Here is a 25,250-nt window from a genome sequence, read left to right as displayed (position 1 = left end):
GGAGCTTCCGCATAGTTAAATGGTTAGTGCTCTCACTTTTGGTGCGAGCAATCCTCGGTTCAGTTTCTGGTGGAGTCCCGAACATTTCAGCATTGTGAAGACAATTGGGGAGCTACTTGAAAAAAAGGGGAGATTCCGGTCGTGAAAGCCAAAAAACAGCAGCAATGGGATTCGATGCTCATCACATGTCAACCAATGTAAAGCCACTCTGGCACCTGTTGTGCCATGGACTTACTTCGTCACAAAGTAATATTTAGGATTGATCCAGCCATGAAATACATTATCAACATAAATAATTAGAATTGGATATAACCATCATGTAACATATGTTCTGTCTCTAATTACTACTAATTTTATATTATCATGGTTGTTCTTAAATGTTTGTATAACCACTTTTTATTTATTAAAGTTATTTTAAGTAGGAACCAGGGAGAAATATCACAGAAGAATAATATAAAAACCATTTAAAATAACCACACATTATTTTTCATAATTTTACTAATTTCACTCAAGCCATGAGTTTTAACGGATTCTGTTTTTCTGACATAAATACCAATTTAACAATTTTGTATTCTTCAGGCAATGTAAGATACATCTGGACATCAGGAAGGAAATGCAACTTCGATGGCTGCAATCGTCCTGACTTGCAACCGCAGAACGTAAACGGATGGTTCTGGTCTGGCTCTGGTGCAAGAATTGGCCCAACAAACCAGAGGAACTCAGGGGACTGGAGTCACACTGGTGGACATGGACAACAGCAGCCTGACAACAGGGAAGCTCCTCAGGTAAGAATTTTAGTACATAACCAAAACATTTGATATTAAAGTAAATTAGTCAAATTCATCTCCTGGTGCAAGTTATTACATTGGACATGACTTCTTCCGAAATTCACTTAATTTGACAAAGTGGATCAACTGGTATAAATGAGCATGCTCTGAAGGAAGGTCACATGATTAAAAACAAGCATTTTAAGACCAGAGTAGATAATAGAAAAAGAAAAGTTACGGGAAGAAGGTTTGTCACCACTTAAGGGAACATTTAATAAATATTAATAAAGATGATATTAAAAAGAAATATCTAACCATAATTAAAACCAATGTATATAAGTCTTTACATAACTTCAGTGCTCAAAACACTGAATTTAATTGTTACAAGATTGTTGGCTAATATCTTTTGTAACTGATATTAGATTTCATTGTATCCTTAGCTCTTGAGAAAGAGGTATAATAATAATAAATTATTTATTTCGGTTGACCCATGTCCATGGGCATGGAAAACGTCACACAATGCTAAAATTACAGAATCAGAAAATAAAAAAATAAAAATACAAATAATCATTAGGGTTGTACAGTTGTATGTCTGTTAAGAACAGTTACATTATTTATACAACACCAGATCACAATGCTAAATTTATAAAAAGAAAAATACAATACAAATATATGCAATATTAAAATGCAGCAATTCAATAATCCAGTTTACTACTTGAATTCATTAAGTTTATATAGTGCTATGTCTGTTGAGTACTGTTTCATGGCTTTCAGTCTCTTGTATCAGTAATTTGTTTGATGTGTGTGGGGAGTTTGTTATAATATTTTATTCCTGCAACATAAGGTGCTTTGTTTGAAAGAACAAGTGTATGTGCTTGCATGTGAAAGTTATCTTTTTGACGTGTGTTGTGCTAATGAATCATCGATTTTTTATTCATTTTACCATGTGTTAGTATGTATGCAATTACTTTATAAATATATAGGGATTATATAGTCATAATTTTATTTTCTTGAAATGATTCTCTACATGAGATTCTAATTTTAAACATACACCATATTGATCTTTTCTGCAGAATAAGCAATCTTTGAGTGTATCCCTGTGCAACCCCTCCACAAGCTATTATGTAATATTCTAGGTATGGAAATACAAGTCCATAGTAGAGATTTTTTTTAATTTCGGACACATCATATTATACTAGGAGTTTTAAAAAATAAAAGTTGTCCATCTTAATTTATCATCGACATTTTGAATTGCATATTTTAGAAATTAAAGTTTTCAATAAAAAAAAATGCACGTGTGTACAAAATGTGTTTTGTTACTATATGTACATTCATTGGTCACATATTTTATTACAAAAATGAACTTACATGCAGAAACTGCAGAAGTTTAATACTTTGATGACTCATAATTATATTCGATGCTGTTTCAGGGCAATGACGAGTCTTGTCTCTCCATCTTGAACAACTTCTACAATGATGGTATCAAATGGCACGACGTGGCATGCCACCACCTGAAGCCCTTCGTTTGCGAAGACAGTGATGAACTCCTCAACTTTGTACGTTCCCGTAACCCTGGAATCCGTCTCTAAGAAAATACAACAGCAGCAGATTCTTTCTCCATCCATTGTCCCTAACAAATAAGTTATTGAGGAAGTGCTCATCTAGATGCAAGGTCACTGCTGCGGGCAGCTGGTCCTGGTGTTTCACAGTTTCAATGCCATCTCAATCTGTGGACATTCTCTTACCAATTTATGTGATCATAGCATGTACTTTTGTATTTTTAAATTAAAACCTTTCCAATATTCTGAAGTTTTAATGAAACAACTTTACCTTGACATTTTGGCATCAACAATATCACATTTTTTTTAAACCATGGCTTTACAAGCACAAATAATCACGAAGTAATCTGAACAGTAAATGAGTGATTCTTGTGCTTGTAAAACTACAGTTTCAACACAAAAAGATCGTAATTAGCATTGTATATTTTCATTGTGATGATATTTTATTGTTTACTTATTACTTCGCTTTTCTGACACCTTTGGCTAAACACGATGATGGCAATGAGTGATGATATGATGAGATTGATAAAGGGACCTGGGACCTGTGACATTGCAATATGATGCAATTATATTTTAAACCATTAAAATTACAAGCTTCACATTCATTACTGAAAGGTGATTATCAAAACACTTCATTATAACATAGAATGTATGAACTCTTTCATGAAATAACTTCTAAACTTTGATGGATATATGTACCAGGGCTGCCGTTAGGGGTGTGCGATGCGTGCCACCACACAGGGCCTCGCACTTCAGGATATTTAATATTATTGACTCTTCTATTCACATTTATTTCTCGTGAAAAATTGATCACATTAGAATAGATAAAATAAAATAAAAGAAGCCTACATTAGCAATACAGATTCATTTGCAATCAGCATACATACGTACTATAGAAAAGGGAACCAAAATCGAAAAAGGGGACAGCGAGCCTGCTGTGGAAAGAGAATTTCAGCACTAACACACAGTTGAGTTTCTTGTTTGTGGTCCCAACCTTCTACAGATTCCCTGTCATAAACTCCATTGTTCGATAGAGTGCAGGCATCGATGTGATTCTTTGCTTTGAAACCGAGCACCCAGGCCCCAGATTTGAGGATGAGAAATTTACGATGTAGATAAATTGAGAACTAATGTCAAGAAGAGGATAGATCGTGGCAAGGAAAGTTGTCCCGGTCGGCATGTTGCCTTTGGTGTGAAACGGATCTGCAGATAAATAGAAATAAAGATTTGGAGATATTTCTATTTCTACTTCCTTGAAACCCAGAGAAGGGGCACGGATATTGCACATTTTACCACTATGCCAGTGAACCAAAAAAGGCTAACCCCAGGGTGGTATTCGAAGAGTGGATGAGGGTGAATTGCTCCTCGGGTTTCTCCGTCCCTATGTGGTCAAACTTGACCTGATTTCTGCCTGTTTCGGGGGAAAGTAGAGGCCAAAGAACCTTGCCCTGTGGTTGCTAATGTTTTGCTCTTAGGGGAGCAAATGCATGTCCTAATTTTTAATTATGTCCTGATGCTTCAGGAGCAGTTAACTGAAATTCCTCACATTGGAAAATCTTCAAATAGCACAATGGGCTCTTATCCCTTGCCAGATTATTGACAGAAACGTATGTGACATCAACATTTGACTTCGATTATGATATTGTCCAGGGCACACACAGAGGGGGCAGATAATGGTGCACACTGCATCATCAAAATATTTGGAGATAATTTTTTTTCTTAAAATAATATAAAATTAAACAGTATACATTTTCTTAAATATATGTAATATGTAAAATAAAGTTTACACATTAGCACCATGCTGCATTATGTGGAATGAGGTTGGTTAAGGGGAAGAAAATCAGAGTATTGTATATCCTTAGTAATCCATTTACTTTAGCTGGTTTCAAGTCACTTTTACCACCAGGTGCACCATATTTAGTCAGTCAGGTAAAGAGAACGAAGAATTTCGGGAGAAGGCAGATCAATGAAAGTGTAAAGCTGATAAAAGTTATTTCAGTTACGAAATAGTTACACTGTCTTAATTAAATGCTTTATGAGGATTATGGCATGATGTGGGTGAACGCCATTGGTCTTTGGTAGGAGAGAATGGTCACCCCTGGGATAGACGACTGCTACAAAAAAAAAAAAAAAATGTGAGGGATAAATTTTATGTGAGAGGCAAGCTACATTGTGCTCTCTAAAAGAATTTCCCTCAACTATACCATACCACATATTTATACTTTCACAACACACGTGTAAAGAATAGCATTCGTGCAAAAAGTTATTAAAGAATGTTATTTGACTTGATGTCCTCAACACGCTGCCGAATTTCATTGGTAGCTCAAGGGAAATCCTTGTGCTGAAGGTGGAGTAATAATTATGCGATATTAATGACCATGTTGGTTTTAGTGTAGAATTTTAGGAGGAATTGAAGGTGTATACATTTTCATTTTTCAAAATAGTATAAGGGCCTCATGGGTATAGTTTGCACAGGGTCTCGCGCTTCCTAACGGCGGCCCTGCTATGTGCATAAGGATATCACTGAAAGATATTACGAGAGAAAATCTCAGTAAAAAGATACCAACAGTTTGAATGGTTACCAGCATAATAGAAATAATAGATGAAAACTAGCTCTAGGCCTATTCATTCAAGGTGTGCTGATGGAACAGGAGTTTGTTTGAGGATTCAATTCCCCTCTGAAATAATTACAAAAAATGGAAGAAAGTAGCTTTATTTGAGAAATTATTCAGAATTACTATCTCAACTGCTACAGTGGAAGTACGGACATCTCAAGGAACAGAATTAAAGAAATTGAGCAACCACTCAGTCAGTGCTGCAAACTGCAATTACATGGAACTATATTGTTCGATAAAGATGTATTAAATGACCATTCAGAGGAGGAAAATGATCAATCAACATATAATAAGAATCGATATACAAGGTAACCGGAAGTCACTGATATTATTTCACATTTGCGCTTAGTTGGTACCATAAGGCACATTTGGTGTGTTTTTCAAAAATTAAATCACTAGATTGATTGATTTGGTGTTTAAAGTCCACTTTATGCACAATAAGGTTAATCGAGACTGGACGTACAGTTTAAAGTGTGATCTGAACCACTTTGTGCCTCCACCGGGTATCGAATCCGGGACCCCTTGATTGCAAGGCGACTACGCTACTACTGTGCCATTGGGGAGGCCATAGATCACTAGAGCACACTTATCAAATGTGTCTATGTTTATTTGCAGTTAATAATTTTCCATATTGTTTATGCATATTTTACAGAGGTTTCTTTCAAAATTATATTTATCTGAACCGAAGCAAATATAATTTATACCTTCTACAGGATATTTCATGAGGCAAAATAACCAGTCTGGTTCAAATTCATGAACTCAAATACCTGATATTTACTACTTCCTTCCCCTCCCCTTCACTTTTGGCACATACCAAACTTAACAGTTGCAAAAGAAAATAATAATTCTTTAAAATATGTAGACCTAACAATCAAAAAAGTGCAATGAAAATTTCAGTCAAACACCATCTACAGAAAGCCAACATCAGGGAAACTTTTTCACTAAAATAGAAACGGACATGGGCCAAAAAAAAGTTAATATTATGATTGATTGAACTGCTTTATTTTACGTCGCTTTTTGTGCCACTTTTGGCTAATTTGCGAAGATGGGGATGAGTGATGATATGATGAAATTGATGAATGGACACTCACAAACATCCATGCCCAGGCAAGGATTCGAACCCAGGACCCCTGGCATTGTAGCACGATCTCGCCACAGGCCCGGCAAGTTAATATTATGTGAAAATGCTTAGCCTTGTAAAAGCAATGAAATTTTGCATGGACATAAAAGGGCTGTTGTGTTGAATAAAAAACTATATCTTCTTTAAAACTACTGATTTCACTTACAATCTAGTTCCAAAATTGATATGAAAAGGTGTATGTCATTAATACAAGTACACATTGACACAACAATGATGATAAAATGAATATGCAACTTTAGTGGTTTAAAGACAACTGAAATTCTTCTCAATATCCCACACTATACAATCAGAATATAAAATGTTGCACTTACCTTGTATCACTATCTCCATTCTATGAGCCTTGCTTGAGGAGCCAAAAGTATTAAAAGGTCATGAAAGTCAGTAGGAAAGGTTAAAAGTGGTTCAACAACATAAAACTTGGTAATGAACCCACCAAATACATTCTGTAAATAAAAATAATTGTTTATTACAAAAGGCTATTTAATAAAAGACATTTGTTAATAGATAACTAGTGTGACCATAATATTTTGATCCCAAAACGGAACATTGTTTACCCTCCTTCCTGAAAAATTGGTTAGGCCTAATTATGAAATTATTGTTACAATTAACCCATTATTATTTATTAAAGGATGGATCACATAAATTATACATCATGAACAATAAGTGAAATATGATCTCCCGTTATCAAAAGGTATTAATTATTACAATCTCAGAATGACTGGTATCTGGTCCCTTCTGAACGACCTTTGATGTTAGTCCTATGCTGAATTTGAGGAGGAGCACCAGAAGCATTTATCAGAAGAACCAATCTTCTTGAGAACAGCTTTATTCTTCCCAAACGTTTTACAAATCTCCCCCAAACCGTTACTCCACCTACCAGGCATACAAGACGAGATTTGTCTTTAGAGTTTGTGTCAAGACAAACGAACTTTACATCCTTGTTGCAATTCCGTATTGAAACTACTTGTATGCTTCTTGGCCATGGTTTTTCACTGCTCTACAAATAACGGAACACACTCAAAACAATACAATATCTTTTTTTAGCATGAAATGTCTCCCAACTTTAGACTTGGTTTTCAAGGTAACTCCTAGACTTTTATATGGGACAAATGGTGTTTTTTTAGTAATACTGACGGGAGAACTGGGACACACCTATGAAATGGGACTGTCCCAGTCAATTGATTGATTGATTGATTTGGTGTTTTACGTCCACTTTATGCTCAGAAAGGCTAATTGGGACAGGACCTACAGTTTAAAGTGGGATCTGAACCACTTGTACCTCCACCCGGTATCGAACCCAGGACCCCTTGATTACAAGGCATCGACGGTACCGCTGCGCCATTGTCCCAGTCAAAACAGGATGTATGGTCACCCTATAGATAACTCATGTCAGCGATAAAATCAAATATATGCAGAAAATAAGTCCAGCCATGATCCTCTTGAAATCCAGATCTCGCACGAAGCTGGTATTTTGTCTGAATGTTAGTAAAAAAAAAGTAAAAAAAAAGGTAAAGTGCTCCCCTGTGCTTAGCACCATGCCATGAAGGCGTATAGTGGGTGTGGGGGTAACGCCCCACACTTTCTTGATCCGGTCGTGAGTGGGGGTGATGTGATCAGCATCACGCCCCTGACCGCCTTTACCCCCCAGGGTTTCCCCCAGGTACCCATGTTATTCGATGCTGGGTGGGCGCCGGGGCCGCTTCCATCGTTAGAAAAGTTCCCGGATTTGAACCGGCCGGGGATCGAACCCGGGACCTTGAGCATGGTAGTCAGACGCGTTACCGACTGAGCCACCGCGGCCACTCTGAATGTTAGTGGCAATGGTTATTTTTAGCACCCAATTCTAATTGGACATTATCCACAGTCTATCATCTTGCCCACTATACAGGGTGTATCAGAAGTGTTAGCACAAACTGAAATGGTGAAAAGTACACAATTGTAGAAGCAAAAAAGTCTCAGTAAACACTGGGTCACAAACGAACCGTTTGCGAGATAATTGCGAATGTATAGTTACGATCTGACACTGACTTGGGTTATTTTGTGCACATAGTACGCTTGTCTCCTTGCACACTCCAAGGTTTCTTTGTTTAAAACTCAACGCTGACAAAAAGGAAGTTGTAAACAAGCCATACGTCATGCACAGGACAGAAGGCATTACAGGCACGTCACTTGTAAAGTGACAAGTATACAATGCGTACAATCAATCAAGTCTGTGGTGGATCGTAACCATGCATTTGCAATTATCTCGCAAACAGTTCGTTTGCGACCCCATGTTTACTGAGAGTTTTTTGCTTCTACTGTTGTGTACTTTTCACCATTTCAGTTTGTGCTATCACTTTTGATACACCCTGTATATTCTACCATCACATTTCAAGGGACCACCTATTTTCTCATCTCAGGTGATAAAATTTATTTTGCTCAGTGAATGTATGATGGATGAGACGTTTACTGCAAATCCCATGTGCTAAGATACAACTACACTCTGCCATGTTGAAATTAATTTAACAAATCGGAAAACTTCATAAATTATTTGTGATGCGAGGCAATGTCACATGAGTTTCTCCTCAAAAACCCACCTTTTGCACTTTACCTTGAAAATATACTAGGGCTGAGCCTATACCACATTGAACCAATGCAGATACTCTCACCGATTCCCACCGATACCGATACTTGAAAATTGCAATAATTAAAAATTTGTTCAAAATATTGATCAATATTGGTATATAAATATTCTTTTGCAATTGCATGCATCAAATTACCAAGAAATTTGCTTTAGAATATTCAAGAATTACATCAGAATATGAAAATAGATGTTAATGAATTACAAAATATAGTTTTGTAACTATATATGTTTTGTAAAATATATATATACATTGGCATCGGTATTGGCTGTATACAGTAATACTATGTTACTTTAAGGATGACACAGGACACCCACTTCTCCAGGGTATCTCCCCAGGCACAAAGCGAATCCAGTGTCCGACTTTATAAGACTTGCTGAAAGAATCTGGTCATACAAGAAAAGTCAGCTGGATTGAATGTTATCAGAGCTACAGCTGCAGAGGAAAGAAAACATTTATATCTAGGGCACAGTGTGTTCCAAATTACCTTTCCAGGGCTAATATTGTTCAGATTAATTATAAATGTTGTAATATAAGTATTGCAGTACAATTGTGCCATATCTGAATTTTCCTTTAAAAATATTATTGGATTCTCTTATGAAACAGTACAATTACAAAACAAAATTAATGAGAATTGAAAATGTTGCATAATTCCCAGGGTGATTGGGGTTCACAAAAATGTTGGTCAGCAATTTGCATACTCCACAGGATGTCCTACATTGGGAAAAATATCACCTCTCAGTGTTTGAATGCAAAATCGATATTTTCCAATGTTTATCAATGTTCTGAACAATTTTAAACTGGAGGTGTCAGGGGTGATCCTTTCTCAAGGCACCTAGATGTCAATCTCACTTCCACATAGTACACCCTAGACTGAATTTTGCACACTAGCAAGGCTCTGATGTCTGGACTCATGGCTACTATAATACTCTATGGAACTTGTGTTGTGCACTGTCTATATGCATTTTTTATTGTCATCGTATCACTAGTTATTCTCATCTCCACAATTAACCAAAAATTGGCAGAAACGTGAAGTAAAATAAGTAATTCATTCATCCATTCAATTTTAAATTGCTACATGGTTCAACCATTTCTGGAATGGCATTTAAAAAAAATATATTTTCATACATTTAGGATGGGCAGTGTAGTCAAATTCAAAAGATACATGTACTATTTTTGGAAAGTTTATTTTTAAAGTGTAAAGAAAAAGCTTTTCTGGAAAAGTAATGTTATCGCTGTAAAAAAGCTTGGACTTCACATCACATGTCGATAGCATCATAAATAGTGTAAAAGACGTACCTTGGTTCTTCATCCGAGACTAGGAAAGGAATAAATGTTCCACGTGGGTTACAAATGATAAAACGTTTCAAATGCCATAGACACAGAGTTTGTAATTCTTGGATCTTCCTGATTTTAATATTTTCGAAAGGAAGATTTCAATGTGTACTTTAATATTTAAGCATTAAGTAAGTGTTATTAGATCATCTTATGCATTTATGCTTGCAAAGCCACTGCTTTTATTCTTATTATATTGTTCAAAATTATGTTTAGATTCCAAAACAATTACCTGCAGTATGTCATTGCAGGCCAAGAAAAAGAATTCGAACTGGCAATTTTCAACTTTCATCAACATGCAAACCTTTTGCAAATAACGTAAATTTATTTTTAAAAAAGGATAGGAACATCATTTACAATGCTCTTTCAGCCACGATTTCTAATAAAGATGCAGAAATTCATAAGCTCAACCACGTGTGTGAACAAGGAAGCAGTACACCAAAATAAAAGAGAGACATGCAATTATGCACTCTCTGCATAAACTAAACATTGACAGTGGTCAGGTACATTTGGCTACCGCACTGCAGCAAACATAGAAGATGAAATGGCTACACCAGCACACCAGCCCAGCAGTGAAGCAACGAGATCCCCAGTGGATGGTGGCAGGGGCCACCAAAATTAATAGAACCTTTAAAAGTAATTCATGATGGTTGCAGTAAACGCGGTTTAAAATTACTTACGTGAAATTTTGAAAATTTCGCACTTCCGCATTGCACAATTTAATGGTTAAATCCTATTAATTTCGAAGATCCACTGTCTTCATTCATAAAAGGGTACAGCGTTTGAAGTATACCCTTTTGTGAATGAAGACAGTGCATCTTGAAATTAATAGGATTTAACCATTAAATTGTGCAATGCGAAAGTGCGAAATTTTCAAAATTTCACATAACTAACTTTAAAAGTAAGTCTCACGGAAAAAGTTAGTAACTTGTATACAGTAAACCCCCTCCCCCGACCCCCGAGTTACTTAAGTAATGCATTCCGTAAACATTCACGAAACTTGATTTTTACGTTAAGTCGAATTTGTAAATTGCTTAAGTGTAACTTCGTACGAAACGGCAATATTTATTATTATATGTATGTACATGCTGTATATATGTATATTATTTACACAGTATTATTTTAGATTTGAAACATCATGCAGCAGTATTTACTCGAATATAAACTATAAAAGTATAAAAAATATATAAAAGAATATAAAAACAAACTGAAATAAAAAAGTCTTGTGACAGCTAGTACAGTTATTACGTAACTGCGAATTTACATAAGTCGCGTATTATGTTACTGTACATGTATTTATTCTACAATCATGAATTCAATTTATTGTAATATATAAATAATTATGCATAATGAATATTATTTCCATGTGCATTATTCAGATGTAGGGATTGATATTTTCACACCATGTGCATTTAATTTCTAGGCAAACATTCTATGCACAATATATTGTACATGCTGTTTATTTAAAGGATAAAAAATATACGGTCTAAACTGTTCATAGGATTGTATTATATCAAATGTTAACAATGAATAACACAATATCTAAAATTCTTCTACACTTAAACACTCATACAATCTACAGAAACCTTAATTCTGTTTTTGTAATATAGAGTATCTTAATATATATTAACAAAAGCACTTACAAATAAGAGTAAAAACTGCTTGTAAAATGTGTTCCATATATATTCAATTAACAACCGTGTTTGCAACAAGTTTATAACTTTTGATAATCTCACAATATTGGACAATTTTTAATGGTGGTGTTTGATGATAAAATATTACTATCAAAATTACAGTCAACATTAATTTTCTTTTTACTACTAGAAATATTTGTTCATTAACAATACTGTAAATTTTTAACAACAGAACATTAATAATGGCATCAAACAGGTACAGTATAGCCTTAATAAATTTTCCCAGAAATGACAATATGAAGAAACCTCCAAATATATTTACAGTTCCTTATGTAGAAAAATGCTGCACACATGCAACTGAAAATGATGTCATAACAGAGGAGATACAAACACTTTCAAATTTATTGTTAACATTGTTTACAATGGTCCATACTACCACACTAGCTATTGGTTAAAGCTTGGAATATTTTGTTTATGTATTACTGTTGTAGCTCCTGAAAAATTTACGCATTTCTGAAATAAGAAAATAAATTTTAAAAAAGAATTAAAAAAAGAGCAACATTATTTGATGTCTAAATCGAAAAATGAAATTATCGAAAGTGGCGGAAAGGACGTAAAAATATTCCTTCCTACCTTGAACGTTTTGTATCTAAAATAGACATTTGCTTTTATTTCATAATATTAAAATTAAACAACAGATCGTCATGTGATAACCAGATGGACGTAACTCCAATTTATCAAATTTACAGAAGAAATGAAGTAATGTATTTTGTAAAGTCAGTAAATTGGAGATACGTAGTTACCTTACTCCTACGTATTAGAACTGAAGATATGTCAATCTGATTCCACAAACAAGATATCTTCAAAAAAGTTTATTTAAACTAAATTGAAAACTTTGTTTTTGGAGTTACATTCCTGTGGTTCTCATACAACAAGATCTGAAAGTGTTTATTATTATACCAAAGAGTTTCAATTTTGAGTAAAAGACTATTACAATTTGAAAGTCAATATCCATATACATGAAAAGTATGCTGAAATTATACCAATATCAATTAATGGTAAAATTTCGAACAGATTCTTTGCGATATTGCTACTGCTAATATGTTGATAGAAAAAGATTATGAAACGTATGGCAAAATATTACACAAACAGGCTGAAACAGCATAAAGTACAATGTAATATTAATGTTATAAAACTTCATATTGTCGTAAGGTTAATTACAATTGACAAATCTGATAATAAGGGAAAAGCAATATCGACTCTATTCACACATCAAGGATGGTTTAATATGCAATTTTAACTCACACCGATAAAGTGTTGGTAACCAATACAGAAAATCAATTTGATATGCATGGCCAATATTCTCTGAAGGTCCTAAATGGTTTATTCAACCCCTTCTTCCTTAATTAATGAATTTTCCTTGGAGAAAAAACTACATATTTACACCTGCCGGAAAATGACTTTGGACCTCATAACAAAAGCACAAAAATTTACATCTTTATCACAGGCCGGAGGCTAAGTCCCGAATCATTGACTTGTTGATAAAAGCAAGACACTTGGTAGGATTAATCGTTCTATCATTAAATATATATTTTCAGTCGAGTAGTCAATCGATATCTGTGTTCCGATGGCAGTCATCTAGAAAATAATACGCCATATTTGATATTTTTTGATTTGATATATCCTCGGGAATGGTGTCTTCTATCAACGTCCGGTTTTCTCAGAAATGTTCCAAATAGTGTAAACTTTTATAATAAATCAATTTTTGGAAAATAAGAAATAGAAGTTTTTCAGAAAGTCTTAATTAATAATTCTCGAACCAAACAATGGCATTTTCTATTTTGTCAGATTACTTAGTATTTGTTAGAAGTCTTTAGACGAACTGAACCCCTATTTTTTCTAGATTTATAAATTTACCTTAAATAACATTTTAAGATAAATACAATTTACAAACAAGTCAACATAATTTTTGAAAAAAGAATCATTGTTAAGACTTTCAACTCGCAGTTATTTGCATAAAATGTTTTGTAATATTTCTGAAAAACTTATATTTCTTATTTTTCAAAAATTGATTTATTATGAAAGTTTACACTATTTGGAACATTTCTGAGAAAAATGGATGTTGATAGGAGACACCGTTCCCGAGACATATCAAATATGGCTGATTATTTTCAAGATGGCGGCCGTTGGAGTGCAGATATCGTTTTTCTACTTGACTGAAAATATCTTTCATGATAGAAGAATTAATCCTACCAAGTCTCTTGCTTTTATCAACAAGTCAATGATTCAGGACTTAGCCTCCTGCCTGTGATAAAGATGTAATTTTTTGTGCTTTTGTTATTAGGTCCGAAGTCATTTTGCGGCAGGTGTAGACATTTAAAGAAAACGTAAGTGCATGAATTATATTTAAATGCATACAAAGAACAAAACAACATAATTATGGACTATTTATGCACATATCAGATCGGTAAAATCATAAGATAACTTTACTGATAGAGTATAAATTAGCCTGTACCATTCTAATTTTCCACAACTTTTCACAATTTAATCAGTAAAGGTACAGGTGTATTTTGAAAATGAGAATACCAGTGTGAGTGTGGTGAAAAGCCAGATGTTTTAAAAATAGGTAAAATATCAGCGAAGCAATAATCTCTCTCCGAAACCATTTAAAAAATTGTTTACACCACCAACAATAAAATACATGAGCCCATATTGTCTAGTTCAATCAGCTCTTTGGGCCACCCAGCCTGCAACTACAGAGATACTTGCAGCGAGAAATCTTGGTTCGTTGATTGATTTGGTGTTTTAAGTCCACTTTATGCACAGTAAGGCTAATCGGAACTGGACCTACAGTTTAAAGTGGGATCCGAACTATTATGTGCCTCCACCAGGTATCAAACCCGGGACCCCTTGATTACAAGGCAACGACGCTACCACTGCACCATCTGGGAGGTCAACAAGAAATCTTGCTCCTACCTTATATGAACCACAATTTTTTTAAGGCTCAAAAATATTCTGTGCTATTTTAATGTAAAACTCGCGAAAGATTTCAAGTAAAACTACTTAAGGCATACATCATCTACAAATGTAATACATTCAAATAAATATTAAACACTAAAAATTATAATGCATCTATAAAATTATATCACGTTTATATCATTGCTGGTTATTCAGAGTGCAATTATTTACATATAATTGGTTTTGTTCATGTATTGCATAATTATTTTACTTATCTTTGCGCATGTAAAAAGGCTTCTGCTGTAAGCTTTGTTCTCAGTTAAACACAATATCTTCTTAATATATATTACACACACTTGAAGGCACGGTACAGAGAAAGTATTTCAACAGATCAATATATCCACAATAAAGACATGAAACTAATTTTAACAACGAAAATATTTCTGAGACACTCGTTATAAGTTCCTGAATTTTACAGTGAAGGCATTTAAAATTATTCATGTTTTCTTAATTTAATTATTCTAATAATATTTTGGACATTAATGCATCCTCTCTCTTATCTTTATAATATAACCTTGCCTTTAATTATTAAAAAGAGATACTATAACATTTCTATGTCAGTTGCTTGACAATAGACATAGAAACTACAATGGAACCCTAATTACATGTTCTTGCATTATGCATGCACTCAATCTTGATGGTTCCAGCATAGCAAAATGTTATAAAATTTTCTCATTTTAAATTCTTTTTTCTTCTTCAGCTTGGTCCACTGAAGAATGTAAAACCAAGGTTCCACTGTAATTTCCAATACTGTGTAAAAATAGCTGATCCCATATTTCTATTATGAAGGGGTGATTCAACATCTTCACCAAACTAGCTTATCAGGTACACCACTCACTGTAACATGTGTGATCCATTTATAAAAGAACTTAACATATTATGCAATACAAAACTGCAAGTAACATAACGTAAGAGCTTCCTATGTAAATTTCCATGGAGATATTGTTACCTGTGAGGAACATTGTAATTTTTGCAGCATTGTTGGTCCCATGCACTATAAAATCCATTGTAGCCAGTTATAACACTATTTGTTGTGCAACAAATTTTCCCTCCACTGATACTTATATTTTAACTTTGTCAGATTTCATATAATAAATGCCCAATTATATATTTGTTGTGTACTAAGGATGTAACAATATTGAAACTTTTACAGATGCAAATGGAATAAAATATATCTTCCAATGGTGCTAATAATAAACCGACCCAAATATGAAATTTTACGAACACTAATAAATATTGATAAAAAATTTACTTACACTGATATTCTACAGATCCAATATAAAATTACAAATGTTCCAGTAAGAACCTGAATGGTTCATTAACCTTCTTAATTAATTTATACAACCACGCAACTGAAAAAAGGCTTTGTTATGAAAAAGACACTACAAAACCTGGGCATGAAAATTAATATTTATATTCATGAAAGTAATAACAAGATGGCAGAATTTGACACTAATTTATAAACTATGTTTAGATATATAGAGGCATGCACATTTCGTTTTTGACGGAAACCGGAAATGTGAAATAACATACTGTGATATCCCCCCCCCCCCTCCCCCTATGACTGTGAGCATGGCGGAAGGCCTAATGTTCAGACGGACGATCTGGTGGAACGCGTTAACGAGAAAGTGCGTTCCAATCGCCGGGTCACAATATCTGAACTTGTCAAAGAGTATCCAGAAATGTCTGCGAAAACAGTGCATCGAATTGTGACTTACAACCTGGGGTATCACAAACTGTGTGCGAAGTGGGTACCAAAAATGCTGACAGACGCTCGCTCACAAAGAGCAAAGAAGGACAGCTGCACGTGATCTTTTGGCCTGCTGGGGGGAGGATGGGGATGACCTCTTTTCGCACATAGTGATGGGGGATGAAACGTGGATATCGTACGCCACTGGGGAGTCGAAGCAGCAGTCAATGCAATGGCAGCACTCTGGTTCTAAAGCGAAGAAATTCAAACAAACACCATCAGTTCACAAAATCATGGCAACCGTGTTTTGGGAACAAAAGGATGTGATTTTTGTGGAATTCTTGGAACCAGGACGAACAATTACAGCAGTCAAAACGTGGAATTTTCCGTAACTCTGACGTCAAAGTCGGTGACATTGCCTAACCATTGTGTGAGCTCCCTGGTTGTGGTTGGGGACATTTCCTTTAGTAATGTTCATGTAATTCAAATAGTGAAATTGTAGCGATATTTTATTACAAAGAGTATTGTTTTCTTGCAATTTATAGTGTTTATCCTCTAACTTTACCAAGTTTTGACTGCTTACAGTGCCATTTTTTACCCTGGTGGCGAGAATTGGAACTTTTTTTTTTTTTTTGCATAATTCGCGAGCGCATTGCTTCATTAGCATATCTACGAAGTTTCAGACTGCTACTCTCATTACAGCCCATGCTGTACCACTCTGAACACTGTCACTTTAATTATAACCACCTGGTACTTAACTTTGAGATATCTTAATTTGCAACAATCTTCCACCTGTCAGATTGATTGTTTTCCAAAGGGCACTGACAAAGTAAACGCATTGAGAGAATTCTGCTTTCTTTTCCTTCCTCGATAAAAATAAAAACTAAACTGTGAAAAACTTGACTCAGGACATTTATAAGTATGTATAAATTCAATGGGATTTGGTTGCAATTTTTCACGTCTACGGAGAAAAATTCACACAGAATTCGCGCGTAATTCTTGGGAGTCAATAATTCATGCAGAATTCCTGGAATTCCCTGATGCTAATTCATTGTCAATCCTGTGATAGACTGAGGGATGTTGTATGAGCCCACTTTATCAAAAATAGTTACTTTCAGTTTATGGGCAGTGTTTGAATGAAATACATAGAAAATACAGTCATTTTTGTGTGTATGTGGTAAGTTCACTGGGCCAAATTGGTTCAGGACCAACTTTGTAGAGGACCAGTCCTTCCGGCTACTCTGGCACTGCCTGTGCACACATGTAGACAAGAATTCAGGGCTTTCTTCCTCATTTCTTTCTACACATGGTTAGTTACCATTTTTACCAATCTTGCTACAAGCCTTTCTTTTTTAATAACTCGTGTGTTTATATGTACAGTGAGACCTTAATTTTACATTTTTCAGGGAACCAAGTTGAAAGGATAAAAAATGTGGGAAAATGATAGCATTTTCCTCCATTGGAACCATGAACGCTGAATGTATAATGTGGGAAAATGTAAAACCAGGGCTACATGTAACATGTCTTCCGATCTATGTAAAGAACCATTACAAAGGAAGTCACAATATTTCTCTTCATACCTTATAATGAGAAGTAAAGTAGTATTTTAAAACAATACTTAGTCTTCTGGCATATTTCAGTCTTAGTCTAAGGCCACTGGTCTTTGTTTACTTACTCAGTCTTACATTATTAGGCTCTAGCAATTTGACGCAGATATAACAACTATTCAATACTACGATAACAACAATACATGTTCCAGATCTACAACTACATCATCTCCTTGTAACAAACCTTATAAGGCACTACACAATGTCGCAGCATGCCAACTATGCTGCCCTGTCCCTCATATTCAAATACTTGTCTTCGCCCACGATATCATGCATGACCTTTGACAATATGGTCATTATCCTGTCCACCGCTTCGTACCTCCCTCCGGAAGAGATGGGCTCCACACACTCTTTTAGTAGGTCAGGGAGTTCAGGATACTGGACCACAACGTCCTCCGGTATGTTGTGCAACAATCCACCAGGAAGGATAGTGGACGTTGACTCAAGGGACAGCAGCTCCTGCAACAGCAACAACAGAAATGTAAGTTCAAATTTATCATAAAACTTTCTCTCTTTATTGATTATTCAGGAAATTTTCACAGTTCGGGCCACTGATGCACAATATGCATCACTCATAATATGATTTTTTTCTTTCGAAGCCGAGCAATTCCATCTCTCAATCACCTTGCTGTAAATACTTCCTACATCTGCTGCTTACAGAGTGTTTACCAAAATAACAAATCCAAAATTCTTGTCATTTTCACGACTATTTCTTCAACTTTCTTTCCTTTTTCAGTTTTTTTAACATTTATATAATTGTCCCCTACTTAGGTACACTGCAACGATACTTCACACTGAATATATATTGTACGCGAAGGATGAGCAGACTAACACAATTTTAAAATTAAATTGCAAGCCCTCAGCGCTCAACTGGTTTTCATAATGTTATTATACTTACATTGCAAGAATTAAGCAACACAACTCAACTTCCAAAATATTATTTCACTTTATAACATTTGATATAAACTCATTTTCGATTTTTAACACAAGACATTTTAAGTCAATCTTCTTACATATATAACAAAAACGAATCGAAATCAACAACCTAAAACAAATATCGACATTGATACAGCGTTCTTAATCTCAATAGTTCCCTGTTAATTTTATAAACTCGTACGCAATAGAAATAAAGTAAATATTAGTTATTTGTGAATGTAGAAGACAGTCACATAGTCCCCCACTCTGTATAGAAAACTACTCAAGGGATCAAACATTTTATGATCACCCTGTATGTTATCTAAAGTGTGCAGATCACAAGGAGTTTTCTCAAGACATAACAATTATGGGTCAAATTATGAGGCATACATAATTCAAACACACGTGAAACAATACTTAGTAGTAGCCTTGCAGAACCCAATCTCCTTGTTGGCTAAACTACTTAATATAAATAAAATACAATATGTACAGTCATAACACGACTCTTCAGTACATTAATTATTGAATTATTACACATCCAATAAAAAAACTTGCCTCCAATTATCATTATTTGATCCCTATATATATTTTCATTAACCTTGATTTTGTTAAAACATGCCTGATCCCTGCATAATATTTAAACATACAACAATATGCAACGTTTACTAATAAACATTCTCCTCAAAGTAACACATTTCACAACTATAATGACTGACTTCACACATCATTCTACAGATCACAGTGAAATTAATTCACCTTTCATTTCTACAATAACATTATTAACTTCAACTAATTTCAAACGCTGGCAATAACTATCATTTCTTTCCCTCATAACAGTTAAAACATTTCAAACTTTAGACATTCTGTAATGTATCACCTTTCATGTACAAGGGCAAAATTTTCTTAACACTTAACTGGAACGATTCATAATTTGCATAATGCCATATACAAAACATTACATAGTAACTTATAAATTTAATTGAGATTATTCACAGCAGTTTTTAATTATGCTTCCATTCCTGACAACATACTTTGCTTTAATTGTCTCTCCCTTGGATCAAATGACACTGCATTTTCATTCGGCCCATTACTTAAAGTGACATTACTGTTAGGGGAAACGAATGGTTGTTCACAGGGCTGACGACAATTAGAACATAAATTTACATTACTGTCAAAAACTGTACTATTGTTCGGTGAATTAGGAAAACAAGCCACATTAGGATCTGAATTTGACCTCGTTTGTAGATATCCTTGCCTTGTATTAGAACGTCTATCATTCTGTGGTGTCGCACTGTCTCGTCGAAATTGGGTACTGTTATAACTTCTGTTATTTGCATTTAAGTTTCTTCTAAAGAACTGTTGATTGCCATAATTATTTTGATTCCTTCTTCTGAATGTAAAGTCCTGACGCCGATCAGAATTGTCATTCACATCTTGCCCTCTATTATACGAGTTACCACCGGATGTAGAACCAAAATTAGAATCTCTATTGTTGCGAGAAAACTGTCCATCATTCCTTTGATTAGGATTTTGCTCGCTGTTCCTTGATTGCGTTTTAACTGTCTGAACTTTGTACTTTTGCTTATCTCTGAAATCTGATGCATTTGAATCCTTAGTAAACCTGGATGTTCTCACTTCAAAATCACTAGGCAAATCACACTTCTTACCAGACCTGGTCTTTATCAAATCAAGTCTCTTCAGTAAATTAATAACATTGTCAACCTTCGTTAGGCCAGCACCTAATATTGTCAGTGCCGTAATCGATGCAAACTGATTAATCAAAATGTCTATGACTTCTGCATCTGACAACTGCAATTCTGACAACTGATCCTGTGTCAATGAGTATGAAGTGTACTGGTTCAGAAACTCATGTACAAAATGTTTGTATGTCATAAAGGAATCCATGTGCGTATTGTACCATCCCTCGGCTGGTCCTTGAAAACAATTCCGAATCCATTCCAATCTCTGAACGTTTGGAATCTGAAGCAAATCCAAATGTGAAGTTAAGGTTTTAATAAACTTCCTTGGGCTAGATTTCTCTGGATTTCCAGAAAATTTAGGCAACATATTCAACTCATTCAACCGTGGTTGTTCCTTAGAAGTAGATGGTTTATTTGTATCAGAATCAATGATAGTAGCGTGCCTATGGTGCTTGGTGTTGTAATTAGGTTTAAATCGTTTGCCAGAAGTTGCTTGCGAATTATATCTAGTTTTGTTTACTTCAGACATATCAGAGTCTATATTGCTAGATTGTGAAGCATTATTTGCTGGATCAACATAACTAACATGTGAAGTTTTATGAGGCTTCTTTAATCAAGAATTTCGCACATTAACTGGTGAAGTAGGAGCTGACAAATTAGATTTAGGATTTCCTGTAAATTTGCGTTTTCCTGACATATGCAATGGAAAAGATTCATCTTCTGAAGCACTGGAAGATGACAAGGATAAAGATACAGGATGCTCTGGATTACGTGAAATTTCAGTAATGTTGCCATTGTTCCCTGCAGCTCTATGGATTGTTGAAGTATTAGTCATCAGCAGTTTAGCTGTTACATCACTTAATCGTGCTTCACAGATCTCGACACGTTGAATTAAACCTTCATTATTACTTTCCCTAATCTGGCTGATAACATTCCACTGCTCGTTTACCTGCAAACCCAATCCAGCAACACTATCTTCTAACTTACGAATGCTGTTGGTATTCGCTTCACCAGATATATTCAACTGTTGGAAATTTTCATCCAACACTTTAACGTGTCCCTTTATGTGATCATTTGCTGTTTTGCAAGCTTCAGCAACCTGCCCAATCTCCATCCGGAGTGAGTTGCCCAACTCCTTAACAGTGTTGTTCATATTTTCCATCCACTTCACCATTCTGTCTTCAAGTTCTGCAAACTGCTCTTTCCGAGATTTCTCATGCTCTGACAATTGCTCTCTCTGAGATTTCTCATGCTCTGACAACTGCTCTTTCTGAGATTTTTCAAGCTCTGACAACTGCTCTCTCAACTGCTTCTCACTGAGATTTCTCCAGCTCTGACAACTGCTCTTTCTGAGATTTTTCAAGCTCAGACAACTTTTGCCTTATGCTGTCATTCAATTCCTTCAATTCCCGACCAATAATTGAGCATTAAAATCTGAAGTACCCGTAGGTAATGGCACAATAGGAACATTCTTCGTTGTCATTGCACTAATTTGTATTCACGACAACAGAATGAAAATATGAAGTACACAAAGGAAGGAACACTAATAAGTCTAAAAATTATAATATAATTGATACAGCGTTCTTAATCTCAATAGTTCCCTGTTAATTTTATAAACTTGTACGCAATAGAAATAAAGTAAATATTAGTTATTTGTGAATGTAGAAGACAGTCGCAACACCTGTATTGGAATTTTATAAAAGATTTGTACAAATATTCAATTTTATCAAATCCCAGTGCAGGTAAGAAAGCAGAGCAGTTAAGAACAGTCAACAAGTAGTAGACCTCATAAAAGGACTTAAGTTAAATGAGATGAAGACGACAATGTTTAGCTTAGACATGAAAAGTATGTTCCCGAGCATCAAGAGGGGACACGTTTTGGACATTATTAAAAAGAGAATGGGACAAGAAATTATAGGAGAATGGGATAGTGAAAGGGTAGTGAAGGTGCTGGAAACCATTTGGAATAACGGTTACAGTATAATGGGGGATAAAATAATGTTAATGAGTGAAGGACTGAATATAGGTTCTAGCCTAAGCCCAGCATTGGCTGAATTGGTTATGAATGAATGGGAAAAGAAAGTGATAGAAAAAGGAGGTGACAAAATAATTCTGTTTTGCAGATATGTGGACGATTGTTTTGGCATATGGAAGGGAACGAAGAGGCAGCTCGACATTTTTGCCAAAGAAATACAAGATGAAGAAAGAGGGATATTATTGGAACTCGAAATAGAAGAAGAAGACACGTTAAGCTACCTAGATGTATTGATGAAAAGGAAGAGAGGACAAGAAATTGAAACCGCTTGGCATCAGAAGAAGTGTGCAGCAGGGTATTCTGCCACAAAAGAAGTGATGTAAGTGAGATGACAAGAAGAAATTTTATAAAGAATATGGAGGACAGAAACAAGAAAATATGCACGAAAGAATGTGAAAAAGAAGGAAAATAAATAGCCTATGGAAACAGCTGGAAAAGAATGGCTATGAGAAGGAGGATAGACTGGACATAAACAGAAGAAGGAAGAAAAGTGGCAGGGGAGAATTGGAAGGGAAAGAGGAAGAGAAAGAAAAAGAGAGGAGGTTTGGAATAAGGAGAATGGGGAAGATCACAGAAAAGATATGCAAAGTGCTTAGGAAAGCATGCATTAAAACTTACAGGAAGGGAGGGAGAAGCATCTTAAGAATAGCAAAGAATGCAAACAAGAAAAAGGAAAATGAGGAAGAGGAAGGGATTATCTACAAAGTGAAACGTAAAGAATGTCAGAGTGTGTACATAGGAGAAACAAAAAAGAGGTTGAAAGACAGGTTGAAACAACATAGAGATGATGTACGACTTAAGAGAGAGAGAAATGCGATATTTAAACACAGGAGAGAAACAGGACATGAAATTATAATCATATATTTCCCAATGAATATTTTTTTATATACAAAAGCACTCAAAATTTCCCGACTGTACAGGATCTACGAGAACCAGAGAATTGATGAATTGATTTCCCGTACTTGGCTTATGCTTTTAGTGAGATTTTTCATAAAACTTTCTCAAGAAGTCATGTAAACACAAAACATTTTAATGTTCATTCATGCAACAACTTGATAGATACACCAGTTATCTTGGAAAAGGATGCCTGTGACACAATTAACAAACCAAGAGGTAAGTCTTCTATAGGTCCTGAAGATATACCTAACTTCATTTTGAAAGCCAACAAAGATGTTTTTATACCATTGTTAACAAAAATTTACAATAAGTTTCTACTTCTGGAATATTTCCAGGTATCAGGAAGAATGTGATTATTATACCAGTACAAAAAACAAACACGGAAAAGTCAATGATATTAATAATTATAGACCAATAACTACAGTGAGTCTTACGGCCACGTAGCAGCAGTCAGCATGCTGGGTGCTGAGAGCACATCTGCCGACGTTCAGACCCACAGCTGTACACTGACCTGCCACTGGACGTGTCAGTGCTTCATTATCCAGATAGCTGGTGTTCAGTTTGCACGTTTGTGACGTGTTAAGGTGTTATCAAGTGTTTTAGATTGTTTTGTTTTAGTGGTGCTATTCTGCAGTCTAATAATGCCACGCTATACAAACAATTTAAAACAACAATTTTTTATGTACATCATTATGAAATTCTTGTAGAGAAGTTAAAAGATGTTTTGCACCAGAATTCCTAGATGTTCCTGTTCCACACAGAGGCAGTGTTCGAAAACTTGTGAACAAATTTATGGAAACAGGGTCTGTTCTTGGTAAGAAGTGAAGTGTAAAACAGTGTGTGATTACTGAGGAGAAATTGGACGATGTTGGAGCATGATTGAAACATACTCGTCAAAAATACCCCCAGCGCTTTGCACAAGAAGCAGACATTTACAAGTTGTCTGCGTGGCAAGTTACGAAGCTTTTAAGCCTGAAGCCATACAAGGTCACTGTAGTCCAGTAGTTGCTACCATGGGATCATGAGAGTCAAGTGAATTTCTGCAATTGGATGTTGCAGATTGTTGCTGATACAGTAATTGATCCACATTTCATATTTTGTTTCTGATGAATCATGTTTTCATGTTTCGTTGCAGAATAACAGATATTGCAGCACAGATAAACTCAATTTTGTGTACAAATCTCCACTACACGATGAGAAAATTGGAGTGTGGTGTGCAGTAAATCCATACCGAATCATAGGGCCTATCTTTTTTGAAGGACGAATTAATGCACAGAGGTATAGGTACGACATACTAACACCAATCTTTGACCAGTTAACCGACATTGAATGTCAGTCTGGATATTTTCAACAAGACTATGCAACCGCAAATACAGCTCACGATTCCTTTAGCTTCATTCAGGAGATTTTTGTGCAGGAATATGGCCCCCAAGATCCCCTGATCTTACTTTGTGTGATTTACCTCTGGAGCAAGTTGAAAAATAAGGTGTATGCCAAAAATCCCCATACATTAGAAGAATTGAAAGAAAATATCAGTAGAGAAATTGAAGCAATTTCGGAAGAGGAACTGATACATGTTAGCGAACATTTCCTAAAAAGATGCCGTAAATGCGTGATTACCTCTTGTAACAAGGTAAGTGCTCATTTTAATTATAAGAGCTTATTTCATTCCATAGCTAGCGTCTCCAGTTACACGGATGTTGCATCCAGTTTGAC

The 25,250-nt window shown here is 35.2% G+C and overlaps 2 protein-coding genes across 4 annotated transcripts in view; one reads left to right on the top strand and one right to left on the bottom strand.

Annotated features, from left to right (window-relative positions):
• Nucleotides 1-2,569, top strand: part of LOC145979719 (C-type lectin mosGCTL-7) — a 35,325-nt gene extending 32,756 nt beyond the window's left edge. The window contains exons 4-5 of the mRNA XM_083112692.1: nucleotides 580-785; nucleotides 2,198-2,569. Of these exons, the coding sequence (XP_082968818.1) occupies nucleotides 580-785; nucleotides 2,198-2,356 (365 nt within the window). The 3' untranslated portion in view covers nucleotides 2,357-2,569. The remainder of the gene's footprint in view (nucleotides 1-579; nucleotides 786-2,197) is intronic.
• A 14,605-nt stretch (nucleotides 2,570-17,174) lies between these two features.
• Nucleotides 17,175-25,250, bottom strand: part of LOC145979817 (divergent protein kinase domain 2A) — a 38,413-nt gene continuing 30,337 nt past the window's right edge. For all 3 annotated transcript variants that reach the window (XM_083112839.1, XM_083112838.1, XM_083112840.1), the window contains one exon: nucleotides 17,175-18,446. In XM_083112839.1, coding sequence (XP_082968965.1) covers nucleotides 18,207-18,446 — 240 coding nt within the window. In that variant the 3' untranslated portion in view covers nucleotides 17,175-18,206. The remainder of the gene's footprint in view (nucleotides 18,447-25,250) is intronic.

The sequence above is a fragment of the Lepisma saccharinum genome, chromosome 26 (genome assembly GCF_977018435.1).
Source record: "Lepisma saccharinum chromosome 26, izLepSacc3.1, whole genome shotgun sequence".
Lineage (NCBI taxonomy): Eukaryota > Metazoa > Arthropoda > Insecta > Zygentoma > Lepismatidae > Lepisma > Lepisma saccharinum.
Note: the sequence above shows the minus strand (reverse complement) of the source record. Positions and strands in the feature narration are given on the sequence as shown.